Here is a 24,607-nt window from a genome sequence, read left to right on the forward strand (position 1 = left end):
CAGCTCTCTGCTGAATCCGGAACGCTAACTTCCGCGTTCGGATTCAGCAGACAGCTGCGAAGCAGCGCGCGTGTTTTAAAAGGTTGCAGCCGGCCTGGGGGGCTTGCCAGCACCCCCCCGAGCCCCCCAGGCCAGCTGCAACCTTTTAAAACACGCGGGATACGAGCGCCAAGGAGCTGTCTCCTGAAGCCGAAAGCGGAAGTTAGCGTTCGGCTTCAGGAGACAGCTCCTTGGCGCTCGTATCCTGAATGTGAGCTCGGGAGGCGAACAAAAATGTCGCTCCCCTCCCAGCTCTTATCTCGAGTAGCTCGTAAGTAGAGCTGTTCGTATGTCGAGGTTCCACTGTATCTAGTTATCTCAAAGGAACAATTCAGCTCATCCAACTTCTCATCCCTAACTTGGTGGGGAAATTCCATTGTGGCCCTATTCCTTTGTTCTCCCTTCAGAACACTCTATATTGTTTTATAGGCATTTCAGAAGGAGCAAGTTCAAATGTACAAAGAGCAGGTCCAGGCATATTAAACTCAACAGATCTGTCAATTACAAAGTCAATCATTAATCCACATCACTCAAATCTTCCAAGATTACTACAGCATGAATATGTAGTATATTTCTGACACTGTCTTGATTCAGAGAACACTAAGCTACAAATGATTGGCATGATTTGGGTGAACTTAGCCTTTCTTGGTTGTAATCTATGTCTAATGCAGGCATGTCAAACTGGCAGCCTGTAAGTTAGATGCATCACATGCAGGCCACACCTACCCCACCTTTGCAAAGTCATGATGCGTCATGTGATGCGATTGAGTTTGACTCCCATGGTCTAATGTCTCATGCAAACCAAGGTTATGGTTTATCATCCAATTGGTTTATGATCCAATAGCTATGGTCAAGCACAAACTGGTATAAATTCTAAACAGCACGATTAATTTTTGTTCAAATTCTAGGGAAAGCTTACTGTAAGTTGATCAATAAACACAATTCATTCTGAAATGTGTAAATTGAAGACACGCTACTAGAAGATTCCCATTTTCTGCTATTTAGGAAATAGACATTAATGTTTAGTGTTGTGAAATCAGGTCACAGCATTTGATAACAGGTTTCGTGACTGACACCTGGTTAATATTGGGAAAACTTTGCCAGTGTTGACCGATTTCAAAAAGCTACGCGGTGAGAGTTCTGATTAGTAACTCTAAAGGAGGTGATAAAAGAAACTCCAGGCTACAAGTGGGAAACAGGAGATGAAAGTGGCAAAGCATGTAGATGTTGAACACAACAGTTTCCCACACTGTGGGGAAAATTGCAACCCACTATCCTCAGGATGGTTAAAATAAAAACCATAGTTTCTCATGGCAAATATGTCAGCTGTGAAATAGAAACTTATAAATCAAAAGGCACACAGTTTTCAGTTATGCAAAAAACCTCATCTCTAACTAGGGCTATGATATCTAAGTGCCTTTCTACAGACATAACAAGGCATTTAAGGCTTGACACTTCCTGTTTATAGCCATCAGAATTTGTCCTGTGAAAAGCCATAACTCTGAAGCATCTGATAAATGAATCCTCTCTAAATCAATTCACTGACCTAAGTCCACAGGAAAAAGGGTAATGAAAATAACCATATGTTGGTTGATATTTGAATTAGCCCAGCTTACCAACAGTGGGCCACCTCAAGCATACTAGATTGTATTGCTGTCCAAATGGGACCATGAGCCAAAAGGCCCTCTCCCAACATAGAAGTTACATGGATGCGTTCATGCAATCACCAAGAATCATGTTTTACTAGAAGTTTTATTTTTTTTTAATCAGGACTGAACCTTAAAAACAATTGCTGCCAACCTGCCTTCCACTGAGGACCTGTATACTGCATGAGTCAAAAACAGGGCTGTGAAAACACACTGCTCAAAAAAATAAAGGGAACACTTAAAAAACATAATATAACTTCAAGTAAATCAGACTTCTGTGAAATCAAACTATCCACTTAGGAAAAAACATAATATAACTTCAAGTAAATCAGACTTCTGTGAAATCAAAGTATCCACTTAGGAAGCAACACTGATTGACAATCAATTTCACATGCTGTTGGAATAGTTGTGCAAATGAAATATTCAATGAGAACATTTTGTTCATTCAGATCTAGGATGTGATATTTGAATGTTCCCTTTATTTTTTTGAGCAGTATATTTACTGGCCCCTCACATCCTGGACATAAACTGTTTCAACTCCTACCCTCAAAATGTGGCTGTAGACCACTGCACACCAAGACACAAGGACACCATCACTCTGCTAAACAAATAATTTCCTCAACAAGTTAAACTATTTACTATGGCTGCATTACTATTACTACTAGTTTTTCCTCATCATTCCTATCACCCATCTCCTCCCACTTATGGATGTATGACTGTAACTTCTTGCTTGTATCCCTACGGTTTATATGAATATTGATTGTTTCTTGATTGCTTATTTGTACCCTGTGACAATCATTAAGTGTTGTACCTCATGATTCTTGACAAATGTATCTTATCTTTTATGTACACTTAGAGCATATGCATCAAAGACAAATTCCTTGAGTGTCCAATTCCACTTGGCCCATAAAGAATTCTATTCTATTCTGAATTCTCTTTCCCCTACCTTCTAAGTCTTTACCTCTACAAGAAGGAGACAGAAAGACACAGTCAAATATATTTTTAAGCCTGCAATCAGTTCATCATTCAGAGCAGCGCTTGTTTATTTGCGTTTCAAAGACGTCCACACCTCAATTTCAGGTCCGTTGGCCAAGACCATCCACCTCTCGGGACTCTCTGGAGCCTCCCCCTCCGCAGAAAGTACCTAAACCTGCCTGGGAGTCTTGTTATTTACGCCTTACTGCAGCTCCTCGCGGAATTTACCACTTCCTCCCTGGAAGGTAGCCCTGGAAATTCCCGAGAGCGGCCAGCTTTTCCTTGCAAAAGGAAGCGTTTTATCCCGTTTTCCCCGTGGGGCGCCCAATAACGCCAAAGAAGCGTGGAAGGAAAGGACCGTCGCAGGGCCCGCCGCACCCCAGCTAAACGGCGGCGCCCGCGAGTGCCGCCTTCCCCTCTCCGCCCCCCCCCCTCCAGTCAACAAGCTCCACCTGAGGTGGCAGCTGAGACAAAACCGCCGTCCGCGGACTCCCTCAACCCAACCACCACCCGGCGAAGCGATTCCCAGAGCCTCAATTCGCGGTCGGTTTCAAGGGTAATTAAGGAGAAAACGCCCCGTGCAAGCCCACTCGAGGCAATTTAGGAAGAGGCTCGCTCGCCCAACCGTCAACACGAGGCGGGGAGCCCGCCCTTTGGCAGCCGCTTGCCGGCGCCCCGAAGGAGCCAGGCGGAGCAGCAGCGGTGGCTTTCTCCTGCACTCCCTCAGGTCATTTCTGTCCCCGCCCCCCCCCCCTGCGCCCTCCACAGCTGGCCTCGGGCAGCCACCGCCGGGCGGAGGCAGCCCGCTCTTTTCGTGAGGGGGGGGCAGGCCGCAGCAGTCTCCCTGCGATGCCCCTCCAAAAACACACACACACACACACCTCCTCGTCTTGCTCTTCCAGCGAGGCAGCCGTCTCGGGACGAGGGCGGCCGTCCCCGCAGCCATTGAGACCTCCCGGGCTCCCCGAGTCGTCCTCTTCTTCTTCTTCTTCTTCCTCCTCCTCCTCCTCCTCTTCCTCGCTCTCCCGCCGGCCGTCGGCGCGTCTTTCCTCCTTTCCCGCCTCGCCTTCCTTCCCGGCGCGAGGGAGCCCCGAGGGGGCGGGCGGCGTTTCTGGCCCCCGCGGCTCCGAGGTAGCGCAGAGGCGTCGGTGGTGGCGATCCGCCCGCTCGCAACAGCCCCGGCTGGCTGGAGGGGCGGCGGCGGCTTCCCCGGCTTCTTCGGAAAGAGTTTGGGAGTCCGACGACGAGCCGGAGCTGGAAGAAGAAGAGGGCGAGAGGAGTCGCTGCTGGCCTGCCTCGCCTCGCCGCTCCACCTCCTCCTTTCCCACCGCGGCGGAAACTTTCTTCCCCATCGCCGCCCCTCCAAGTGCGGAGGAAAAGACCGACGACGCCTCGGGTGCGTCGGAGGAGAAAGTCAGCCGTTCGCCGCCGGCGGAGGCATCAACACCGGAGGCATCTGGAAAGGGAAAAACGCCCGCAGAGCCTCCGCTAAGCCGGGAACTCGGCCGGTGCCAGTGCCATCCCGGCCGCCTTCGGCTGGGAAACTCCGCGCGGGCTGCCTGCGGGAGAGCTCTCGGTGTGCCGCCCGCTCCTCAGACAGCCCGGGAGGCGTCTCTCTTTCGCCCGCCGCGGACCCGCCTCCTGGCAAAAAAAAAAAAAGCGAGGTAATCCGCGCAGCCAATGGCGGAGGCGGCTGAGAAGGCGGGGGCGGGGCCTGCTCAAGAGAGGCGACCCTGAGGCGGGCGAGCGGGAAAGCGGCAGGTAACAGGCGCGCCGAGCGGGAAGGCGCAGCAGAGGGGAAAGGCGTGGGAGCGCTCCCGGGCGCCCCTGAAGTCGGAGCGCGCCCCTGGTTTGGGACGTGGGATAAGGTTGACTTATGAATGAAGCTGGATCGTCGGCAGCGCTTTCGTCCCGCAGCCGCCAGGGTAGTTTAGGGTGAGGGTCCTTAGAGCTCCAAGAGTCCGAAGCCTTCGAAACGGGGTTCCCAACTTGGCAACTTTAAGGCTGGTGGACTATGCTGGCTGGAGAATTCTGGGAGTTGAAGTCCACCAGTCTTAAAGTTGCCAGGCTTGGAGACCTCTGCTCCAAAACAACACCTGGAAATCCCAGGTAGGATTCCTAAGACTCATGAGCAAACATAGCTGGCTGGAGAATTCTGGGAGTTGAAGTCCATCAGTCTTAAAGTTGCCAAGTTTGAAGACCTCTGCTCCTAAAAAAAACACCACCTGGAAATCCCAGGTAAGAGTCTCAAGACTCATCTGTGCCAAACCTGAATTGTTTCTATTTATTTATTTTTAATTTTTTTATGTATTTGTCAAACGATTATAGGATAGTAATTTGTACAAATAAAACATTAGATAAGTAACGATAAAAAATAATGATAGAAGACAATAGAACGGTAGGACAGGGATGGTAGGCACTGTTCTCTGTAAGCTGCACGCATGAGCACGCGCGCGCCCCAAAATACCCCCCATGCACCCTTTTCCATGGGCGCGCGCTCCCCATCCCCCTGCCAGCCCGCGGAGGGGATGGGGGGAGGTGCGGCAGTAGGAGGAAAGGGAGCCGCGGCCACCCTTGCCTCCCCACGGTGCCTCTGGCCAAACGCGCCCCTGACTTCTCGGCCCTGCCCCCCGCCCGATCCGCCCCCTCTCCTCCTCCGCCGCCTCCTGCCTTGGGGCGCGACTTCTCCCGCGGAGGTGGCGGCTGCAGGACGAAAGCGCTGCCAGCCAGGGGGCTGCGAGAGAGGGTTTTCTCCGCGGGCTTTAGGAATGCCCGCCCCTCTCGCAGCCCCTTCGCTGGGAGCGCTTTCGTCCCAGACTTCCAGCAAGGGGGCTGCAGTAGAGGCAGGGCAGGCGTTCCCGAAGCGCTCAGAGAAAGCGCTCTTGCAGCCCCCTCGCCATCGGTGCCTCCGTTCCAGAGCTCCGCCTTACAGCTGATCACCCTGCCGCCGCCCCACGGCTACTGCCCAATGCCACTGCTGAGAGAAAGAGAGAAAGGGGGGGAGAGAGATAGCAAGAGAGAGAAGAGAAAGAAAGCGAGAGAGAGAAAGAAAACAAGAGAGAAAGAGAGAGAGAGATGAAAGGGGGAGAGAGAGAGATAGCAAGAGAGAGAAGAGAAAGAAAGCAAGAGAGATAGAAAGAAAGAGTGAGAGAGAGAGAAAGAAAGAAAGCAATAGAGAGAAAGAGAGAGAGAGAGAGCAAGAGGGGGAGAGAGAAAGAGAGAGAAATGACTCTTGATTTAAAGCATATGGGAAAAAGCACCCAAATAATAACAGAGAAAAAAACCCCAGCCGTTTGTGTGTGTGTGTGTGTGTGAACTCTTGAACCATTTCCAATAGCTCACCTCTAATTGGAAATGGTTCAAGAGTTCACACACTCACACACACACGGGGGGGGGGGAGGAGACAGGGATGGAAAAAGAGAAGATAATAATAGTAATAGATTTTGGTTTTGTTTTATTATTAATTTCTTTTAATAAAAAAAGGGAATCTTTTTCTTATTTATTTATTTATTTATTTTTCTATGCCGCCCAGTCCCAAAGGGAGTGTCGCTCAGACACTATACTTTTCTGCCCACACCGAAAAAAAATTAGAGGGAACATTGATGGTAGGCACAATGGTGCACTCATACAAGCTATTATGCACTATTAGCAGGAGTGGGCTATTGCCTGGACAAGAGGGGGGAACACAGTGGGGTAGTGAAAATGGAGCTCCACCCCAGAGCACCCAATTTGCACTGAAAGATGTTGAAAGAAATTGCAGGGCGTCCTGCATAAGCCACGGCCACAGTGTGGTAGTAAAAATTTTGGTAGCCCTTCACTGACTTAGGTATAGCCTATTAATAGGGTCTTCGGAGAGGGGCGGCATACAAATCCAAGTAATAAATAAATAAATAAATATTGGGGGAAAAACCAATTGTTTCTAATCCTCCGTATAACGACAGCAGCGAGAGTACTACTCCCACAATATTGGAAAAATAAAAATATGTCTATTGAGGAAGGTATAATGGAAAAAATTACAATGTGTGCAGAAATGGATAGTTTAACCAAAGAAATAAAAAATATAGATGAGCAGGAACATACTAACTGTTGGGGTAGGCTTTCTGATTGGATTGTAAAACCGGGGGAGGGGGGCGGGAGGTAAAATTAGAGAGTTAATAAATGTTAGATAATTTGGAGAATAAATGTCAGAGGATCGGTCACAAAAGGAAAACAAAGAAAAAGATATACCAGAATAAGATCTTTGCTAAGTCTTGATGTATATTATGTAAATACAAACCGTGTAATAGAAAATAAGCACTGTTAGAATTGTATTACAGGCATGTCACAAATTGTCCAACATTTGTTTTAATGGTTTTTGTGTGTGTGTGTGTTTTGTTGTTTGTATTTTGTGTCTTCAGAGAGGGGCGGCATACAAATCTAATAGATAAATAAATCACTTCTGCCACACATCAGTGTTTCTCAGTCTTGGCAACATTAAGATATGTGGACTTCAACTCTCAGAATTCCCCAGCCCAGGGGTAGGCAAAGTTGGCTCTTCATGTTAGCTCAGGAATTCTGGGAGTTGAAGTCCACATGTCATAGAAGAGCCAACTTTGCCTACCCCTGCCCCAGCCAGTATGGAAAAACAGAAGGTCTCCAGGGAATAATGGTATCCAGCGTCCTTGCCATCACTGGAACTCAATACAACTTATGACAGAATTGCCCATTATATTGCTGGAAAGAATCTGAAGCATCTGTCGGAAACCAAGTGGATCATGTTCTATCTCAAGGAGTCTTTGTTATGGACATATAAGGGACACTTTGACAAATGGCTGAGTTGGAAATACATAAGTAGAATTGACCAAAATGCTACTTCCTTGATCCTATCTAAAAACTGCTCTCCATTATCAGCCGTTCTGTTCTTTTCCTAGGTACGTGGACATATGTCCAAACTAACAAGGCTGAATTCAACAGTTTCTGTATTGTTGGAAGGAATATCCTTCAGTTCCAAGTGGGGAAAAAGACACTAGATTCATGGAAGTTGCTTGGAAAGAAGGTTTAATAGTGGACAGGAACACATGGCTTCTTGGGCTTTATATACCCATTCTTATCCTATTAGTTGTCTGAATCTGGCAATTTTTTAAATAGTTTTTCGAATGAGAATGTAGCTTAAAAATAATACTCAGGAATTAGAATGTAGCATGTAAATTTCGTCCAGTTGTCTAAATCATATATCACAATTGAGGTCTTCCAGAAATCAATTTACAAGATATTCAATAAGTGCTTTTTTTAAAAAAAAATCACAGGGAAAACATTTAGAAATTAAGTAGGATGAGCCAAAATGTGGCTTACTTATTTATTTTTAGAATATGAACAGAGCCAATACAATGTAGTGTTATGTTTCAGATGTTATAGAGAGGATCAGAAAAACTGAGAATAAGTTAGTACAATGGTGATAATTCATCATGATAATTTGAAACTTTCCCTTCAAGTTCCAAAATTACAGTCAACAGCTATGGTTACATATTTTTACCAAGTAAGCAATGAAGGGCTACCAAAATCTTTACTACCAAACTGTGGGCGTGGCTTATGCAGGACACCCTGCATTTTCTTTCAACATCTTTCAATGCAAATTGGGTGCTCTGGGGTGGAGCTCCATTTTCACTGCCCCACTGTGTTCCCCTCCATCCGGGCAGTAGCCCACCCCTGCAAGTAAGTTAAGAACCTAGTTTTACAGTTGTCCAACATGAAAACTTGGTTAGAACTTAGCCATGGTTAATGCCCTTGTGACTTAATTTGTTGTGTAAAGCAGGCCTTTTGATTAATTTATAGTCCAAAATATTTAGTAAATCTAGGAAATAGTAACTAATTTAAATGTGTTAATATACTTATGAGAATGAAGGTGTCATTTCCAAGTTATCATTTTGAAGGTAATACATCAAAAGGTTTAGACAGTCTCCCTTGACATTTTTTTATCAAAGAAGCACTAACATTTCAAAGGTACTATATTTAGCTCGGTTTTAAAAGGTTTACCTTATTCCTTTATAATGATTATAATGTTCAAAATGACATTTTCACTATATTTATGGTAGTTTTAATTTGCTTTTTTATTCAGCAAAAACTACTACTAGAAAGAGAATCTAGAATCAACAACATAGGGCATATTTCTCCCCAGAAAGCACATGTAATTGTAATTTCTATTTAAAGGGTTTAGATAGGTTGAGTAACTAAGACCTTCTGTCACTGCCAGCCAGAATACACACACTGAGCTAGATAGACACAATGTCTAAATTTATTTATTTATTTTATGTATTTATTTTGTCCAATATACAATGAGAGTTTTAGTGGGTATATACACATAGTAAAATACATGATGAAGGTTATAGAGGAGATACTCATAGTAAAATATATCTATGAAAGAATAGAAAAGAAGATATAGGAATAGAACATATCAATGAAAGAATAGAAGAGGAGATATAGGAATAGAAGAAAGGTATAGGAGATATAGGAGAGCAATAGGACAGGGGACGGAAGGCACGCTAGTGCACTTGTACTCGCCCCTTACTGACCTCTTAGGAATCTGGATAGGTCAACCATAAATAATCTAAGGGTAAAGTGTTGGGGGTTTGGGGATGACACTATGGAGTCTGGTAATGAGTTACTGAAGTCATATTTTTTACAGTCAAGTTTGGAGCAGTTAATATTAAGTTTAAATCTGTTGTGTGCTCTTGTGTTGTTGTGGTTGAAGCTGAAGTAGTCGTCGACAGGCAGGATGTTGCAGCATATGATGTTGTGGGTAATACTTAGATCATGTTTAAGGCGTCTTAGTTCTAGGCTTTCTAGGCCCAGGATTGAAAGTCTAGTCTCGTAGGGTATTCTGTTTCAATGACCTAAGGATGCTTTTTATGATTCTAAAATTGGAATCAAGATTGTTATTCTGTTAAAAATAACTTTGTTATATTATATAAACATTAAATATTTTGTGAGGTTTACTGCAGTCATTTAATTAATCGGCCCAAGGATTGTGTAAAAAATTTTGCTGCCTATCTTGTCCTTTTAGCTTGTTCATTCCTATGCAGGCATTCTTTAGCACTGAAAAGAATGTACAGCTCTCCATTAGCAGATCCGAATTTAGAAGTAAGGAACAAAGTGCACTTTTGAATCAAGATTGTATTTTACCACATGGATCACTGAGTACACAGGAATTTGGAATCAAGCTAATTGTTCAGTACTGTGATCAAAACTAAATCCTACTAATGTAATGTAATTGTAAATTTTGATTATCATTTGACAAAGATATTTGTACCCAGACAACACACAGTTTGATTTAAGATGGAATTATTATATTTTTAAAAAAATTTACAAAAAAATTAAATCCTACTAAATGCATTCAGATGGGTGAAGCAACTTAAAGTTACAATATCCATTAACCTTGTGGCTAAACCATGAAGAAAGAGAAGGAGAATGTGCTGTATAAATAGTGGAAAGGAGAAAAGTACTATATGAATAGCCAAACCATTCCAAAAATGCTTCAGTTTTAAATTCTAAGATGATGTTTGGATGCCCCTATTGCATAGCTTAAACCTAGTTTATTGAATAATCCACAATACTGTTTTAAACAATATATAGTCCATAAACTATTATTTAAATCACACATTAGCTGTAAACACATTAATATAGACCAAGCAATAAATCATATAATTCCAATCAATGTGCTCCATAATTTGTAAGTGTTTTAGGAAAATTCATTCTCCATCTTTCATTAGTGTAATAAAAAGAATAATTATAGAAATCTACACATATATACACTGTCTTATCAAGACTATCGTAATGCTTGTCAATTTGGAGGTTATTTGAACAAAATTCTATAATAAATTATAGCAGTTATATTTTGCTTAGAAAAATATTAAATGGCAATAGCATTTAGGCCACTTCACACTGCTCTTTACATCCCTCTAAGTGGTTTACAGACTCAGCATATTGTCCCCAACAATGTGAGTCCTCATTTTACCCACCTTGAAATGATGGAAAGCTGAGTCAACCTTGAGCCTAGTGAGATTTAATCTGCCAAATTGCAGGCAACCAGCAGGCAGCAAAAGTAGCCTGCAGTACTACATTCTAACCACTGCACCACCACAGCTATTAAAAGAGGGAGATATGTGATATTTTAAGTATTTAAAGTCCGCCATCCCAAAAATTTAGGTTAAAGTTTTGTCCTATGTTACTGTAGCCAGTTAATATCATACAGTGATTTAGATTCTGAATTGTTACGGTACGATACTAAAACCTTAGATATCTATGATGGGCAAGACCTTCTATGTATGCTGATGCAGATATAAGACCTATGTTGAATATGGTTACTTCCAGACAGGGGCACAACTTCACATGGTACCACCAATTTACTGTCTCTTTGTGAAGTCTGGAATCCTAAAGGCATAACGAGATGTTTTTATTTTATTTTATTTGGTCGGATTTCTATGGGGTAGAAAACAGGGAAAAGAATCTGCTTACCTGGTATTCATCAGGCTAGCGTCCTTAATCTGGTGAGCTTCAGCACATTATTTTATCCTCTGGTTAAGAAAGAGTAACAATGAAAGAGCTGGAAACATCATTAGCACCTGGAAAGAAACAGCTGAGCAAGTAGAGCAATGGAAAAAAAACCCTGCAAAGACTTAGCGCTTGGAAAACATTCTTCCAAGTAACAATGAAAGAGCTTGGGTACATTAATAGCACCTAGTTAGGGCTGGAAAGAAATATCTGGAGCAAGTAAAGCAATGGAAAAAAAACCCTACAAAGACAGGGTTTGGAATACATTCTTGGTACAGAGTAACAATGAAAGAGCTTGCAAGCCAGTAAGAGCATTGTTAGCACCTGGTTAGGAATGGAAAGAAACATTTGAAGCAAATAGAGAATGAAAAAACCAAAGACAGGGTTTTGAATACATTCTTGGCAGAGAGAGCTTGCAAGCTGGTAAGAGCTGGGAACATCATTAGCACCTGGTTAGGGCAGGAAAGAAACTTCCTCAGAGCAAGTTAGAGTTATGGAAAAAAAACCTGCAAAGACTTAGGGCTTGGAAGACATTCTTCACAGAGAGAAACGATGAAAGAGCCTACAAGGTAGGAGCTGGGAAGATCATTAGCAGCTAGTTAGGGCTGGGGGGGGGGAAAGCTACATTCAGAGTATAAGACACACCCTAATTATCAGCCTCTTTTAGGGAGAAAAAAGGTGCATCTTATACACCAAAAAATATAGTAAATCTTACTTATGACTTTTCAGGTAAAACTTGACACTAAGCTTATACTTTCAGGTAGTCCTCAACTTACAAACACAATTGAGCCCAATCTTTCTGTTATTAACTGAGATATTTGTTAGGTGAGTTTTGCCTTAATTTTGCTGCAGGTGCGGATGCTGTCTGGGGAATTCTGGGAGTTGAAGTCCAAATATTTTCAAGTTGCCAAGGTTGGGAAACACTGTCCTAGATAATTCTGGGAGAATTTGGTATAAAAATTAGAACAAATTGATTTTGTTTTTGTCATATTGTTTATAATCTCAGAAGAACATATGACCAGCAGATTTTTTTGGCTACATGGAACTCTTTTCAAGCTTCAACTTTTGTTTTGTATTGGTTTAACGTATACCAAAATATGCTGAAATATGGGATTTACAATTAATGAGAAACCAATGGCATAAGAAATGTATTCAAACCACCCTTAAAAATCATCTCCATGATATTACAGACGCTTTCCCCAATTTTACTCAAAGCAATCATATCTCATACCCAGGCCTGCCATACCACCAAGCCGGTGGTGCTGCCATCTTGTTTTTTGCTTCGGTGCATATGCTTTATGACCCTGATGATGATCATAAAGTGGGTCAGCCGCATGACCAATCCGATTTTACAATATTTTTAGCCACAACCATCAAAACATGCAGTTTTGTGACCTCAGGACACTAAAGTGAGTTCGTTGCCAAGTGCCTGAAATGTGGTCATGTGCACACAAGGTTCCCCGTCATCGGCGCTACAGTACATTCCCAGTGACCAGCGCAGGCGCATTCAGAGGGTCAGTGTAAGATTTAGTTTCTGCGCATGTGCTTCTGTGGAAGCAAAAAACCCACGCAAAACCTTTCACGCGCGAGCATCCTCACTTGATATTTGGCATCCAGCACATACACAGAAGCCAAATTTCATGCGGGCATGTGTTGGGCACACGGAACTGCATGCACAGTTCCATTTTTCCTACTGGAATGCTGTCCCCCCTATCTCCCAGGAACCCAATACTGGTCATGTGACCTTCAAATAGTTGCTAAGCATAAGATGAGAATTACTTTGTTAAAAATATGGAACCGTCATCCATGGAACCTCTTTAACTGTTATACTCTTAACCAGAGGTCCCCAAACTTGCCAACTGTAAGACTTGTGGACTTCAACTCCCAGAATTTTCCAACCAGCTAATTCTCCCAGGGAATTCTGGGAGTTGAAGTCCACAAGTCTTAAAGTGTCCAGGTTTGAAGACCTCTGCTCTTAACCAACCTGCCCCACAGAATTATGCTGTGACGACTGATAAAAGGAATGTAGAAGTAAACACACACATACCTCCAAAAAACCTCCTACAAAATGTCAAAGTTACCCATTGGTAGTTTATTTTTAAATGCACAGGCTTACCTCATCTGACACATTATGTTATAAATATTGGTATAAGCACCACAGTTGTGATTTTAAGAGACGTTTAATGGGAAGTGGCCGTTTCATTCTAATTTATGCGGCAGAGACATAAAAAATGTGTGGCTGCTCTAGTGAGTTTACACTTTTTGAGAGCAATAGTGATGAGCTTTTGAGAAATAGAAGCCAACATTAAAATAGCATCTCAAAGTTATTTTTGCTAAAGAATGGGCCTAAAATAGAGATGAAATATGAACAATGAAAGTTCTAACAATAGTACCCTAACTTGTCAAGGTTGTCTTCTACAATTTTTTTAAAAAAAATCTATTTATATTAAACCTTTTTACTTCAACTTTTCTTTTGCTTCATTTTTAGGCAAATTATCCCATCCATGGTTTGTTCAATGCTTTTATTATCTTGGGACATTACTGTATACTAATATTTTCTGCAAACAAAATTGAAATTAGTTCATACTTGGAAAAAGCCAAGTTGTAATATATAATTTTGTTTATAAGCAATTTTGGAATTACTCTCAGGTGAGGCACAATAAAAATCAAAACTAAAGAATAGAACAGTATAAACATAAATGATTAAAATTACACTATAATATTTATCAATAAGATAAAGGGACTTTATTTCTACTCTTTTCTTCTTATTTCTCTTTTTTTAAGGATGTACTAAATAGAAATCAAGTCATAATATATGAGAACTGAAATGGGCTATGATCTGCAATGTACAATGAGTTATTTTCTACTTTTTTATTGTATTTGAAAACATAAATAAACTTGATTTAAAAAATAAAAAATAAAATTACACTATAATACTAAGAGAAATGTTATAGTTAATGTAAAATGCTAGTTGGAGATACTTTTGTAAAACCAAAAATATGAGGGCCAAACAAAACCCTAAAGCAGTGATGGCAAACCTTTTTTTGCTCAGGTGCCGAAAGGGTGTGCATACACACACATGCACCACACCCATAATGCAATACCCTCCCCCCACATTCATGTACAACCTACCCCCATGCTGCCCCCTACAGATGCAATCAAGCCTCACTGAAACCTCTAGACTTCAAGTAGGCCTGTTGAGCCATTTTTTGCCCTCCCCAGGCCTCAGGAAAAGCCCCAGAGCCTGTGGATAGTGAAAAACAGATCGAACTGTAGGCCCATTGTATCCATTTTTTGGCATCCACAGGCTCCAGATGCTTTCCTGAAGCCTGGGGAGGGTGAAAAATGCCCTCTTCCACCCTCCAGAAGGCCAAAAATCAGCTGGGCAGCTGACCTAGGCCAATGCCTCATGTGCCCTCAGATATGCCAACTGTGACATGTGTGTCAAAGGTTCGCCATCATGGCTCTAAAGCAGTGAAGGGCCGCACTTACCTTTTCCTATCGGATCAGCCCAGCATGGGCGCATGGGTGGGTGGTAGTGAGACTTTGCTTCCACGCATGCGCAGAAGCAAAGAAATCCACAAAAATCACGAAACCTCACATGAGGATGTTCGCACATGCGAGTTTTCAGCAATTTCTACCTATTTCTTTGCATCTGTGCATGCGCGGAAGCAAAATCTTGTGTGGGGAGAGGGGCGGCATACAAAACTAATAAATAATAATAATAATTAATAATAATAATAGTAGTAATAATAATAATAATAATAACAATAATAACAATAACAATAATAATAATAATAATAATAATAATAATAATAATAATAATAATAATAATAATAATAATACATGTGTGCACATGTCGGGGATGCAGTGCTTCTGCCACCGGAACGGCGATCCCAGGCATACCGGGGGAATCCCAATACTGCCCTAAAGCATTGCAAACTGAAAACAACATGAGGGAAAAGGTCTTACCCCACTTCCCTAGAGTATTAGACCTTCCATCTCGCTTCACGCTCCTTGGTCTACTTGCATCATGGCATTGCATGTATGTTACATGGCAATGGCCTTGCAGTGGCCCAATGCTGCTTTTGACATTTTGACAGAAGTGCTAGGTCCTGTGGAGGTCTGTGCTCTCATCTCCCTCTGAAAACAGCATCTGCTTGAATTGACAGTATTTTTATCTTCATCTGCATTTCCACTAGAAATTTAAAGCTGTCAACTTGGATTTGTTAGAAACAATATATTTTACTCTGTACTGTAAGAGAATACTGGAATGGTTATAAATTAGTCCTGGATGAATAGAGAGATTCCAGATTTCAGTTCAATTTCAAAATCCAGCACTAAGTGTAAAAACACCCAGGAGTAGCCTGAAGAGTATATTCCTTGTCAGAATGAGATTTTAGCTTTTTCCCCCTTCTTCTATTGTCTTTTCTGATGTCCATTGTGCATTGTTTTCAAAGCTGGTTGTTTTTTATTTTTATAGTTGATCCCAAGGGAAATATTTGCTATCGAAAAAAAGGATTTACAAATTATTGCTTACAAGTGATTTCAGAACAAAATTTTAAAATGCCACATTTAATTTCTCAGGACTCTTAAAATTAATAATGAAAAATTAGTATTGTGTATTGCAGTAATATGATTGTAATTTCATTTCAGTATGTGATTGAAAAGGAAGGCAGTAAATTATGGTCAGTTGTATGTCAATGATAATTAGAGTATTTACACATAAGTATAATTTAGTTGTATAATTAATCAGAAAAAAATTATTGAGGCATATATGAAAATAAAATCATTGTATAAGTTTACTAATTATTAACCGAAAGGACTTATACATAAAATTGCTTATTTATAACAATAACTTTAATAATAATAATAATAATAATAATAATAATAATAATAATAAATAATAATAATAATAATAATAATAATTTATTATAATAATTAGAACGGCAGAAAAAACAATGGCAACTCCTTTCATTGAGGACCTGTATACTGCACGAGTTGAAAAGAGGGCTGTGAAAATATTTACAGACCCCTCACAACCTGGACATAAACTGTTTCAATTCCCTAGTCTTAAAACAACTCCATAGAGCACTGCACAGCCAAGTCAACTAGACACAAGAACATTTTTCCCCCAAACACCATCATTGCCCTAAACAAATAGTCCCCTCTACACTATCAAACTATTTCCTAAATCTGCACTGCTAGTAATCTTCTCATTGTTCCCATCACTCATCTCCTCCCACAAATGACTGTATGCTGTAACTTTGTTGCTTGCATCCTTGCAATTTATATTGACTGGTTCCTAATATGATTTGATTGCTTATATGTATCTATCATTAAGTGTTGTACCTTATGATTCTTGACAAACTTATCAAAAATTCCATGTGTGTGCAATCAAACTTGGCCAATAAATTTGATTCTGTTCTGTTCTACTCTATTCATTAAAATAGTGGTCTACTTTGCCCTAATGTTTCAATTAGACTACCCATTTCTAAACTATAACTTTAAGAATGTTTCAGAAAAAGGAATGGTTGCCCATTCTTGTTTTAATACGCATTCTAAGTAACAAACTCAACAACATGCCATAGCCTGAGAGCATTGAATCTCTTAGAAAGACACCAGAGGTGCTTCATATAAAGCATGGAGCTCTCATATCTATGAAGTCATAAATGATGGTCATCCCCAGACATAATTAATATTTGTGCCTCCAAGTACCATTGTAGAACCAGGAAAGGCATTCATAAATCGGTGGCTTCATGTGTTCTTCAAGTAACAAGATAATCTGACCTCCCATAATGACAAGTTAAATCAGATATATAATTCAACAAAAACCACACAGGGCTGGGATATATTGTTCATTTGATTCGTAGGCATGGATTGTTTGCTGTCTATATTTGGCACAATGGCTTCATCTTTTCTTCTAGGTGTCAGTGTTTTGAGATAAGTTAGGTCAAAGACAATCTAGAACAGTGATGGCAATCCTTTTTTGGTTCGCATGCCAAAAGGAAGTGTGTGTGTGTCTGTGTGCTAGCACACATGTAAATGCCCACACCCATTGCTTCCCCCCACATACATGCATACCCCCCTGCACTGCCGGTGGGCATGTGCACAATCCCCTCCCCAAGTCCCCCCCCCCCACACACAGGCCTCACTGTAGCCTGTGATGGTAAAAAAATGGCCAACCAGGCAAACTGAAAGTGCGGAAAAATGAACTTTCAGTTTTCCCGTTGTGCTGTTTTTTGCACTCCGGAGTCTTCAGGGAAGTTTCCTGTAGCCCCTGAGTGTGAAAAACAGCACAACGGTCAAAATGAAAGCCCATTTTCCAAACTTCTGGTTGTCACTTCCGGTTGTGACTGCTTGTCATACTCTGGAGCTTCAGGAAGCTTCCCTGAAGAATGCGGAGTGCAAAAAACAGCACAGCACTAGAAGCCACCCCAAGTCTGCGGAGAGGGGTGGCTTACAAATCTAATAAATTATCATTATTAAATTAATTATTATTAAGTCCATTTTCTGGTTGTGACGGCTTGTCACACTCGGGCTTCAGGGAAGCTTCCCTGAAGTGTCCAGAGAGAGAAAAGGCCTACCCCAAGGCCGAAAATCAGTTCACATTTATTTTATTTATTCGATTTTTATGCCGCCCTTCTCCTTAGACTCAGGCTTACAACATGGCCAGAGCGGACATGATAGCAGTCTACAAGTGTATGAGGGGATGTCACAGACAGGAGGGGATCACTATTCTTCAGAGCACCAGAAAGCCGGACGAGGAACAACGGCTGGAAGCTGACCAAGGAGAGATTCAACATGGAGATAAGGAGGAACTTCCTGATGGTCAGAGTGATCAAACAATGGAACAACCTACCAGCGGACGTTGTGAACTCCAACACTCTGGACATTTTTAAGAGAAGATTGAACTGCCACTTGACTGGTGTACTATAGGGTTCCTGCTTGGGCTGGGGGTTGAACTCGATGTCCTTCATGGTCCCTTTCAACTCTAACAATGAATGAATGAATAAATAAATAAATAAATAAATAAATGTTAGCGATAGCACTTTTTAACAGAGCCAACCTATTGCCCCCACAATCCGGGTCCTCATTTTACCCATCTCGTAAGGATGGAAGGCTGAGTCAACCTTGAACTGGTGATGAGATTTGAACCGCTGACCTGCAGATCCACAGTCAGCTTCAGTGGCCTGCAGTATAGCACTCTACCTGCTGGGCCACCCCATGCCATAGGTTCACCATCATGGGGCTTTCTAAAGGACTATTGAAATTCATTGTTATAGGGCAGTGATGGCGAACCTATAGCATGGGTGCCACAGGTGGCACACAGAGCCATTTCTACTGGCACGCGAGCCATTACCCTAGCTCAGGTCCAATGTGTATGTGTGGCTTCCAGAGAGCCTCTGGGGGGATGGGGGAGGGCATTTTTACCCACTCCCATCTCCAGGAAATGGAGCCTGGGGAGGGCAAAACACAAGCCTACTGGGTCCACCAGAAGTTGGGAAACAGGACCTCCAGTGGGTGAGGGAAGCTGCTTTCACCCTCCCCAGGCATTGATTTATGGGTGCGGGTACTTACACCTGTGCGATAGCACGCGTCCATACTATTTCAGCCAAGGAAAAAAAGTTCGCCATCACTAGGATATCGCAACAGTTTCTTGCATTTTCTTCATCCCAGGACTGCACATTTTTTACTTAACTCACCCTTATCAACAGTAGCTGGAACTGAGAATATCATTGCCAAGTGAGGCAGTCATGAGGTGTATGACTGCACTGATTTTCAGTGGCAATGCAGACAATCCAATTTGCCACTAAGTGAATCCTGTATGGGCACATCATCCTATGGTCATAGGATCACCACTGTCAACTTCCGGCCAGCTCCCATTTTCACTTGTGGGAACCCGTCAATGAAGATTGCCAATGATCATTGTGTGACTATGCGATGCTGCAATAATGTAATTGCAACCCAGTTGCTAAGCACACAAATTATGATTATATGGCTGCAGGAAGGCTGTGATAGCCACACCTAAAATGATTCTTTGTAAGTACCCCTTGTTCAGCACCTTATAAGGTGGAATAGTTATGTTCAGTGAGTATTTCTTTCATTGCTTTTTTTAGTTATTCCGTGTTCCTCCATACCAAATGAAAACTGAGTATGAAATTAACTGACTAATTAATTTGTGGTTACTCTGATTGGCAGTTCCAATCATATGAACATGATATAAGAAACCAGGGAGAGGGATGGTAGCACATTGTAATAGCTCTCAGGTTTTAATTTGCACAACTGTGATCTACCTCTATCCCTATAATTTGTGTTGCCTTAATAAGTCCTTATTAGAATAACACTTAATTTCCAACTTCCACACATGGAAGTGGAAAGGCTGAGTAATATCGTCTTTTTAGAAAAGGTGAGAAGGTGAGAGACAAACAGTGAGATAACATGTATAGTGTGCAGTCTAAGGAAAACCAGAATTAGAAATAAAACTCTGCAGGACTACACAATAGACCCAGGAATAGTTTTAACATTGCAATTTACATAATTAGCTGTGACTCATGTTTGCCCCTTTAAACATAGCCAAACTGGCTGGGGAATTCAGGTGTTTCCTTTACCCATTTTTGATGCCATACCTGACCTGGAGTTCAAGGCTGAAAAAGCTTTGAAAAAATCTCCATGTTTTCTCTGACTTCGTCACTGAAGGAATCACCATAGTGTAGCAATAAGAATAATACGTGACATACTTCCATTTTAATTCTCCAATATTTGCACTCATGTTATATAAACATTTCATTAGGAAACTCAGTAGGAAAGGGTTCATTAAAACAATTTTGATTTTCAACAAGCTCAGCAAGATAAGAGGAAAGCAGGAAGCAACGTGTTTGGTATGTGAAGTGATACACGTCTGTCATACATATTGCTATTAGTTTTTTTATCAGATTTATTTTCACTTTTACTCTTCAACTTAAGGTCCTTCGCCCTACTTATCTCCTTGGTGAAATATTTAATAAACTACAATGGTACACAACACTGTAATATTGTATTTGGATCAAACATATAAAACAGAAAAACATACTGAAAATTAGTCATCTATCAAATTAATCCTCTATTTGAAATCTGATGAAAGCAGAAAGGAAAGGAAAGACGTTTGTATTAAAAAGTATTTTAAAAGTTCAGGGGAGGCGAACTGGTCTACTGCATAGCAAGGAGAAGCAAACAGCTAAACATATGTTGTAAAGTCATAAAACAAACCACATGACTAACATACTTACCATATTTTTCAGTGTATAAGACACATCCTTTTCCTCCCTAAAAGAGACTGATAATTAGGGTGTGTCTTATACCCTAAATGTAGGAGGGGTTTTCAGCCCTAACTAGCTGCTAACGATCTTCCCAGCTCTTACCTTGCAGGCTCTTTCATTGTTTCTCTCTGTGAAGAATGTTTTCCAAGCCCTAAGTCTTTGCAGGTTTTTTTTCATTACTCTAACTTTCTCTGAATAAGTTTCTTTCCAGCCCTAACCAGGTGCTAACAATGTTCCCAGTTCTTACTAGCTTGCAAGCTCTTTCCTTGTTACTCTCTGCTAAGAATGTATTTCAAACCCTGTATTTGATTTTTTTTTCCATTTTCTTATTTGCTGCAAATATTTCTTTTTCAGCCCTGACTAGATGCCAACAATGTTCCCAGCTCTTACTGGCTTGCAAGCTCTTTCTACCAAGAATGTATTCCAAACCCTGTCTTTTTAAGGTTTTCTTTTTCATTGCTTTATTTGTTCCAGATATTTCTTTCCAGCCCTAACCATGTGCTATTAATGTACCCGAGCTCTTTCATTGTTACTCTCTGTGAAAAATGTTTTCCAAGCTGTAAGCCTTTGCGGGGGGGGTTTCGTTACTCTCACTTGCTCTGAGTAAGTTTCTTTCCAGTCCTAACCAGGTACTAACAATGTTCCCAGCTCTTGCATGCTCTTTCATTATTACTCTCTGTGAGGAATGTTTTCCAAACCCTGTCTTTGTAGGGTTTTTAAAAATTGTTTTACTTGCTCTGAATGTTTCTTTCCAGCCCTAACCAGGTGCTAACAATGTTCCCAGCTCTTACCTGCTTGCAAGCTCTTTCATTGTTACTCTCTGCAAATAATAATGTTTTCCAAGCCCTAAGTCTTTCCATTGCTCTACTTGCTCAAACTGTTTCTTTCCAGGTGCTAATGATGTTCCCAGCTCTTACTGGCTTGCAATTGCTTTCATCTCAGAATTTAAAAAAACTTTAAGCCCTTAACCAGGGGATAAAATAATGCGCTGAATCTTACCAGACTAAGGACACTAGCCAGATGAATACCTGGTAAGCAGATTCTTTTCCCTATTTTCCTCCCCCAAAACTAGGGTGCCTCTTATATTCAGGTCTGTCTTATACTCCAAAAAAATACAATACTTTATATGTTGGGACCTAAGTAGAAATGGTCAATATTTACATCCTAACATTGTTATGCATGCTTTCTCATTTTTATGTCATTACAGATTGCACTGGATGTTACCTTTCCTACCAGTTCACAAATGTCACAAGTTATCAGTAAAACCATTAACATCATTTTAAAAGGGAGAAAAATAAGTCAAATTAAAATACAAAATACAGTGATGCCTCATCTTACAAACGCCTCATCATACAAACTTTTTGAGATACAAACCCGGGGTTTAAGATTTTTTTGCCTCTTCATAGAAATTACTAATTTTAAATTGTAATTAGATTGGTGGGCATTGGATTTTTATTATGTACTGTTTTTTATTATTGTTGTGAGCCGCCCCAAGTTTGCGGAGAGGGGCAGCATATAAATCCAATAAATCTAATCTAATCTAATCTAATTTTCACCTTACAAACCCACCGCCACCACTGGGTTGCCCCACCTCCAGACTTCCATTGCCAGTGAAGCACTCGTTTTTGCGCTGCTGGGATTCCGCTGAGGATCCCCTCCATGGGAAATCCCACCTCCGGATTTCTGTGTTTTTGCAATGCTGCAGGGGAATCCCAGCAGGAGAATCCCAGCAGCTCAAAAAACGGGCGCTTCGGCTGCCAAAAGGGGTGAATTTTGGGCTTGCATGCATTAATCGCTTTTCCATTGATTCCTATGGGAAACATTGTTTCGTCTTACAAACTTTTCACCTTAAGAACCTCGTCCCAGAACCAATTAAGTTTGTAAGACAAGGTATCACTGTAGCTATGTTAGTTAACAAGTACAAAAAAGTCTGTTGGTGTTACAAAGTCCATCGATGTGGCCCTCAGAGAGAAATTTTTCCAGCAGACTTACTCTCTTTACCTAGTCTAACACCCAAAGCACCATACTACAGTTCAATACAAATGTATTGTATTTTGAAAAGGAGAAGTTATGGATATTTTAGGGGAAAAAACAGGAATAGTGACAAATAAGATCCCATCAATGGCAATCCCATCCATAGGATTTCTAACAAATAGCTGGGGAAACTAAAAGTTTCCTTCAGGTAACACTATCCCCAAAAACACTGTGATGCATTTTAAGCAAGTTATTCCTACTATTCATAATAATAGTAATAACAATAAGCAGAAAGGAGTAGAATATATTTTTTCTTTCACAGATGTGCTATTATATTCCTTCTCAGATTATTAGACATTATATCCATCAAAGCTGTATGTATTCATTAAGGTACTAAATACATTATAGCAGATTGTTGAAAATGATGCATTAAATATGCGTATGAAAGTATTTCAATGGGCATGCTGTCTTATTCAATCTTTAATGTGCTTTTTTCATACAAAATTCTATTAAGGACATAGATTGAATATATTTATAGATAACAGTTCTATTACTTTGATTCTTTCAGTAGCCAGATTTTTCAAAATAAATGTCTTCAAGTTTTCAAAAGCAATTTTGCAATAAAAGCCTGTCATTCTTGAGAATTTCTCATGAATATTGAAGTTTTAAATGAAAATAGGGAGAGGTTTTGAATGCTGGTTCTAACTTGATGAATCTAAGTTACAGCTCTACAAGACATACTTAAATTAGAGAGACCCCTAGAAAGAAGTGAATAGAACTAACTTGCTGAAGTTTGACAGGTATTTTATTTATAAATGATTAGACTCTTTGGGGAAATGTTCAGTTTAATTTCATAAAGCATACCATGAAATAATATATTTCAACTAATTAAAGTTAAAGAGAATTTGGCAAAAAAATAATGATACAATATTTTTGCAGAATGCTGTTATGTCAGAAAGTCTGATACATAGGGATATGTGATAGGGAATGGTGTTATTTGTTAAGCTATCGCATGTGCCTGCTGGGGTTACTATCTCACTCCTGGACAAATTCATCCAACAAACGTATTGACATTTCATGTTATGTGTTTACAATTTACACACATGACTGTATTAGCTAGTCCTTGTTAAAAGTTTGAGTATTCTTCTAGGTCAGAAGGAAGGTAGAATAGTAAAATAAAATTTCACTCAACTACAATTAGTAAAAGCAAGTCCCCCAAGGTCATATCCCCCAAGGTTATATCTTGGTAACTTAATTGATTATACCTGTATTGATCAGTGTTTTTCAGACTTAACAACTTTAAAATGTGTGGACTTGACTTCAACTCCCAGAATTCTCCACCCAGCATTCTCATTTCTGGGAGATGAAGTCCATACATCTTAAAATTGCCAAGGTAGAGAATTACTGATATCAATGCAATGTTTTTGGCAGATCTGTCATTGTTTTCTTCTTGGGTATTGTTCAACTTCTTGGTCTACTGTCTAGTCTGGGCATTTTCTAATAGCCTCTCAAATACTAACCAGGTCCAACTCTACTTTGAGCCCATCAAGGTCAGCCAGGGTTTGTCACCTTCTGAAATAATCTACCCCCCCAAAAAAAGTAACAACCACTAAATAACATTTTAGTTGATCTTCAACACAGCAATGCTATTAGTGCAATGCTATTATTTAAGCTATTAGTGTCATCTTCCACAAGCATTTCTACATGAAAACATGAGCAGTATTTCCGTGATCATGTTAATCACTCTGAAAATTTCATAACACTCCTTTTCAATTGTGAGATTAACAGCAAAGCCCTCAGTGAGTATAATAATCTTGAAACATAAAGCAATAGTGTAAACAGCGCACGAAACAAAGCCAGCCTTGCACTGGATGAAAAATGTGATTATCCCAACCCAGCTTTATGTCTGAACTCAAGAAGGGTTACAAGATTTGTTCAGGATTACTGAGTACATAATAAACAAAATTTATTTTAAGCTAAAAGATGAAGAGAAAATTACAGATAAATTAATTTGTAGATATCTACATACGGCAAAAGTGAATTAAAAACAAAGTTGCCAGAACTTGCTCACCTAATGATTGAAAAATCATTACTCTTTCTATAGGTCAGTGATGGCGAATCTTTTTTTGCTTGGGTGCAAAAGAGCAT

The 24,607-nt window shown here is 40.7% G+C and overlaps 1 protein-coding gene across 4 annotated transcripts in view; it reads right to left on the reverse strand.

Moving 5' to 3' along the window:
• MAST4 (microtubule associated serine/threonine kinase family member 4) overlaps window positions 1–4,319 on the reverse strand; it is a 242,603-nt gene extending 238,284 nt beyond the window's left edge. For 2 of the 4 annotated variants that reach the window (XM_070743262.1, XM_070743260.1), the window contains exon 1: window positions 3,542–4,319. In XM_070743262.1, the coding sequence (XP_070599363.1) occupies window positions 3,542–4,012 (471 nt within the window). In that variant the 5' untranslated portion in view covers window positions 4,013–4,319. The remainder of the gene's footprint in view (window positions 1–3,541) is intronic. The other 2 variants (XM_070743263.1, XM_070743261.1) reach the window with 2 other exon arrangements.
• Between the last annotated feature and the right edge of the window lie 20,288 nt (window positions 4,320–24,607).

The sequence above is a fragment of the Erythrolamprus reginae genome, chromosome 2 (genome assembly GCF_031021105.1).
Source record: "Erythrolamprus reginae isolate rEryReg1 chromosome 2, rEryReg1.hap1, whole genome shotgun sequence".
NCBI lineage: Eukaryota > Metazoa > Chordata > Lepidosauria > Squamata > Dipsadidae > Erythrolamprus > Erythrolamprus reginae.